General features: G+C 40.7%; 1 protein-coding gene across 3 annotated transcripts in view; it reads right to left on the reverse strand.

The window, feature by feature from the left end:
* Nucleotides 1–1,083, reverse strand: part of Hpse2 (heparanase 2 (inactive)) — a 593,647-nt gene extending 592,564 nt beyond the window's left edge. For 2 of the 3 annotated variants that reach the window (XM_028773848.1, XM_028773840.1), the window contains exon 1: nt 756–1,045. In XM_028773848.1, the coding sequence (XP_028629681.1) occupies nt 756–1,045 (290 nt within the window). Of the gene's footprint in view, nt 1–755 lie in introns of all 3 variants that reach the window. The other variant, XM_028773832.1, reaches the window with a different exon arrangement.
* Nucleotides 1,084–6,000: the final 4,917 nt, after the last annotated feature.

Below are 6,000 nucleotides of genomic sequence, written 5' to 3' on the forward strand. Positions count from 1 at the left end.
GTAAAAAACTAAACTATGCAGTTACCAAGGAAAACTCAAAGAGGAGGGCGGAGGGGGAAGGGCTCCATCTATAAAAAGTGTCTTACAAAGTCAAGCCTGGTAATGACAGCGGAGGATACAAAATAAAAATGTTTAACTCCAATCCAAGTTGCTCGCCGCTCAGGACTCCCCTTAAATTCGTTTTCTGTCTGGGAGTGAGAACTGATGAAACCATCTTTCCGTGGCAAATCCCACTTTCATGCAATCTCCCAACTGAACACTCGGACACATGCACACTGCTTTCTCTCACACACACAACCACTACTCTAGAGTCTTTGTTGTTCCAGGTCTTCCCTTTTGTAACTTCCCTAAACCTCTTGTTTTTAAGAAGGGGAGACTAATTGTGGGTATATGTAAGCACAACATTTTTTCAGTCATAACTGATAAGTTTCTGAAATGCCTTCTGCATTGCAAACATGTGCATCTTAATAGAAAACATTGCTTTCCTCAATCACTAGTTACAGCCTCACAGCAAATATTCCAGGAGGGGGAAACCTCCTTTTTTTCTCTTGGAAAGACAGATCGTTTTGCTTCTGCTGCTGTTGCTGCTGTTGCTGCTGCTGCTGTACCTCCTCCTCTTCTCCTTCTCCTCCTCCTTCTTCTTCTTATTCTTCTTTTTTCTCCTCTTTTTCTTCCCCCTTTGGAGCAGGGGATAGGAAGAGAATGGGGGTGGGGGTACTTAGATTTTTAAATGATGCATCAAGCCCCTGCCTTACCTTAAGAAATCGAGCCAGCCATCATGAATGATGGAGGGATCCAGCTGCAGAGAGAGGAAGTTCTCACTGACTGTCCTGACTGGGTTCTTGGTGCTCACATCAAGTAGAATCAGAGTCTTTTCCTTCAAACCTGTAGCTCTGTCTACAGGCAAAGGTCTCCTGTTTCCAGCGTGGAAGGAGAGGGAGAGATGGAGCAACAGAGCCAGGAAGAGAGCCACCAGGGCTAGGCACGAGGGGGGGCGGGAGCTGCTGGAGGACATGGCTTCAGGGAAAGCACAGAGCACCCTCATTAAATCCCTCTGATTTAAACTTCTCTCCCTACTGGGTCTCGATGGTGACTAATTGTCCTTATCTAAAGTGTGTGTCTATCTGCCCCCCTCTTCTCCCCCCCTCCCTTATTCTCTTTCGCCCTCGCTCCCTCGCTCTTGCTCGCTTGCTCGAATTTTTTTTTTCAGTGTTTTGGTGCTGGTGGAGCGAACTCACGCCCCTAGCCAGCCTTCTCAGCAACTCGTGCCAAGAGTACTGTTCACCAGCACCGCCCCTTTAAGAGATTTGACTGCAGACATTTTTTAACTTTTTAAAGGTAAGGGGTGGGGGAGGGGGAGAAGGGGGAGGGGTGGCCATTGTGCCCTTCTGATTTAACCCGCTAGGGTCAGGAAGCGGCCAGTGGGACTCAAACAGTACTCTGGTACCATCTTGAGTAAGAAGAGCTTATTTTCAAGTCCCCTCCCCAGTAGGCTCTGGGGAAGGCCCTTCAGCTGCCTGAGGGGCAGTCTGTCCTGACTATTTCTTGCATACTGTCCACTCTGTGCCTTCCTTTTTGGGTTAAAGCAGTAAATGTTGTTAGGTTGTAAATGCTTTTATGATGGGCACTGTAATTTTTGCCAAGACACAGAAAGCAAAGAAGAGTCTCTGCCTAGGTGTGCAGACTTCTGAGTCTTATAAGACAGCCAGAAACAAGTTTCTCCTAAAAAGAACAGGAGACCAAGGTGGGGGAGAAGGGACAGTATCCCCAGGTCAAAGAACTTCCTAGTCAGGAGAGTCAAAAAAGAATCAGAATGCTCCATGACCTGCTGCTTATGTGTGAGGGAGAGTCTTGAGTTTCCCATAAACGTTATTGGCTTTGGCAACCCATTGGACTGCACTTGGATCATCAAGGCACTCTGTGTACATCTGAGCCACTCCCTGGGCAATGTATTCCACTGCAAAAGTAAAGATGCCTCTCCAATGTTCCCTAGCCAACTACCCTCAGACTCATACTCCCCCCTGCAGGGGAGTATGTCTTTCTGAGGTTAGAAGGAGTTATAGGAGTGTCAAATTCAGCCCCAGGTCAAAACTAGAGTGTGCCTGCTTGTAACTCTTGAATACCAATCATCCTGGACTTTCAGATGCACTACAAACCTCTGCTCTTCACAGTCCCACCCTCAATAATTTGCAAATTATCCTGAGTCCCATCCTAGCACAAGGGGAAACCCAGCCACAATCACAGGCAGTCACACCCAGTCCCCCGTTCAGCTTCTCTATGACAAGTTCTCTACTTTGGCAGATGAAGGGAGCTACTTCATGAGAAATGGGTAAATGAGAGCATCCCAGGGCATTCCCTGATTAAACAGACTAGATGACAGTTGAATGCACAGCACAGATCCCCACCAAGGTGGAAGCACGCTGAGCAGTATCAGAGCTCAGTAAACACTACAATAGCAATCTATTTCCCTTCCTTCAGCCAGAAAGAATTAGCCAACCTACATTAGGACTGGACTAGATCACCTTCAGTTAACATTCCCCTGAGGATTCTCTACCAATCTAAGCAACCAGAAAATGTGGGCATTGTGCTATATTGAACTAAGAAGTGCTATGAGAACCTTCTAAAAATATGATTACACAGAATGAAGCTAGCAGAGGAACCCCAAATCAGATCACTTAGAAGTGGTTTCTAAAACTAAATTATAACATTAATTAAATATTGACTCTAGCCTTAATACCTGCTTCCTCTAGTTCCTTAAATTTTCTAATACCTCTACATCCTTAAAGATATGTTTATGCTCCTAGGGTTGGGATAAGACAGGCATAAATTTCAGTTCAAACTACTAAACAGCTTGGGTATCAAAGGCTTCTCTGTGTCCCTGAACTCAGGTATGTAGTGGGCTCTCAAGAAATATCTAGGACATATGGTGATAGTAAACCAAATCCTGCTCAACACACTCAGACCATCCACTGCTCACAAGAAGAATTTTATTTGTCGTAGTAAATTGTATTTTGGCTATCTGGTCACTGATTTGTTTTCTTAGTTATTAACAGCTCTCTGGCCATCTCCTTCAGGAAGTACTTGTTTTGAAAGCTGTTAGTTCATTTATCATATTCAGAATTAAAATAAACTATATCTTCTAAATAGAAAGCTAAATTTTCCAAAATCCAAAGCACCCTTTGGCTTAAAATTAAACAAATTTTGGAAGCCACATGAATTAAGACCACTGGAAAATTGTTTTAAAGAAATAAAGCATACCTATTAGATGTCTATAATTAATATATGTTTCAAAAGTATTCATTCAACTAGGGAATACTGAATATATTGAGAGTCTGCTGAATTGTGAGTTTTTGCAATTTTACTGATGACTGTTCTGTAATGCTTTGGTGGCCTGGTTACTTTAACTAACATTCAATGTTAAATATTTACATTAAAACCTATATGCAATAATAAACTAAAATCAACAAAACAAACTTAATTGCTGATGAATACCATTTCTAGCCTACCCACTAAAATTTAATAGTTATATCCAGCCTTAGGACAGCAAGAGAAAGACACAATTCTGTAACATTTTTAAGAGTTCCATATAACCTTGGTTGACTCCAAAATGGTCTCTGATCTATCTTGCAAACATTCCAGAGCTACTCTTTGTGTATAACCTTTCTTGTTATCATGTCTTCTGTCTTGCTTCTCAATTATCCCTAAGCAACATGCTGTATAGATAGTTCTTTACAAATCTATATATTATGCTGAAGCTTCTAGCATATTTTCTCTACGCTGAGTGACAACAATCTCCATGTCATTTCTATCTCAGATCATAATTCCCTACAGAATAACAACTAACTCTGTCAAAAACTATCAACTATTAGAAACAAATGCACTGATTTCCACCCTACTTTCATTTCAAAATACCTAGAAAAAACACAATTTAAGGACTTAAAGGGGTTTATTTAAAGAGCTTCATTCATAACTCCAACTTACCATCCATCTTTACATGGATATTGAGGCTGCAGGAACTGAAAACATCTAGTCATACCATATGCACAGTCGAGAGCAGAGAGAGAAGGAATCAATGTAAGCTTACCACTCAGCTTGCTTCCTGTAGTCTTCTATATAAGAATGCAGGGACCAAACCCAGGGAACAGTGCTGCCCACTTTTAGGCTGGGTCTTCCCACAGCAATTAATATGTCAAGACAACTGCCACAGACAAACCCACAGGACAAGCTGTTCTAGAAACCCCTCTTTGAGGCACTCTTGCCAGTTGATTCTTGATGACTTCAACCTGATAAAGTTAAACAGCACAGTGTCTCCTTTGGAACACTATGTTCGATTCTCTACTGAATATATACTGAATATATGGTTTTCCTTTAATATATAGAAGATTAAGTTCCCAAAACTAAAAGAAAACTTGAAGATTAGACATCTAATAATTTCTAGGCATTAGGATTTTGAAATAAACATTAGTCAATGAAAAGAACAGACATATCTTGCCATTTTATTTTTACTAGAAAAGACCTTTCCAAAAAAAAAATCTGCCAACTGTTTACTAATACTACATTCCAAAAGAAAAGAATACCTTATCACCAGAGAAACTGAAACATGTCAAATAACGAGTATTTGAGCTGGAAAAAGTAAGCTTTGTAAAAATCACCGTATTTTAACTCCTGTAAGTTTATCTCAGAGAAACAGAAATATGCCAGCAAGTCGCAAGGTACTAGGACTGGGGACTGAAACTAATGGTATTTCCTGTCTACCATCCATTCTGTTGTGTTGCATAGATGTTACTGCAAAATTTCTATGATTTTAGTGATTGCCTGGCTACGTGACTTTCCCTCGCCTTCCTGTGCTTTTTCCCGACGTCGGCTGGTCACAAACTCCTTCAGCTCCTTTTCCTTCTACTAACTCAAGATTAGTTATCGCTATACATATTCCCTTCTTATGAAAAATGTTATGCCCAGCCTGTCTAAGACCAAGAAAACAATCATTTCTAACATAAGCAGGAAGGGAAAGCGTAAGGAGCCAGCAGTCTCCTCACTATGGCACTGTCGGTATGTGTGTCCTAGTGATGATTGTTTATTGAGATTGTGGGCACCATGCACAGTGCTCATGGCTAGACACATTATCTTGTTAACAATGAGCAGCTCTGAGAGGTAGAATAATTCCTTACTACAGTGTGTGTGTGTGTGTGTGTGTGTGTGTGTGTGTGTGTGTGTGTGTGTTGTAAATAAAGACCCAAATGACAGGCAATTTCTCATGCATATAACTAATAAATGGCAACACATGCAACACATGCAGGGACACTTCCCTCTCTTCACCACACCCTACTTACTAGTGTATATTGGGGTGGGGGAATCCTTGAACGAGGAGTTGCAAGACTTATATTTAAACTCCTGAATTTGCTGGATCTGGCTTTATGATGCTGAGTAAATTTTAACCACTTTAACCATCACCCATATAGAATGTAAAATTAACACAATATTGATGAATGCAGCAGTAATTGAATACATTTATATATGAGGAAAGTGCTGTGTAAATTCCAATATATAATTATGCTTCTTGTTTCCAGTTTTTATCCCGTCCTGCACACTTCCAATAAACATATTGATGGCAAGAATAGTAACAGTATAAATATAAACATATTTTTATAACACATTATAAATGTCTTAGTAATAACCTTGAAATAAAAGACCAACCCTAATCTGATGTCAGTTAATATGGCAACAAAGTGTATACTACATATTATAGGCTCTCATGCAGCTTACATCTAAAGACGGAAAAGCAACATTAAGTGAGTTCTATTTGTCTTTTTCAGTTTTCCACTAGAAGGGGAAAGGGGCCTGGTAAAGAAACACTTATTAGAAAGTATGTTATTTCACCTTCAAAAGCTGCCTGTCCTTCCAAACAAGTGGAAATATACCAGTTACCAAAGGGACACTAGGACTAGAGACTGGGATTGACATTCCCCATGTTATGACCAAGTTCCACTCATCACATATAGT

This window comes from Grammomys surdaster, unplaced genomic scaffold (assembly GCF_004785775.1).
Source record: "Grammomys surdaster isolate TR1022 unplaced genomic scaffold, NIH_TR_1.0 66, whole genome shotgun sequence".
NCBI lineage: Eukaryota > Metazoa > Chordata > Mammalia > Rodentia > Muridae > Grammomys > Grammomys surdaster.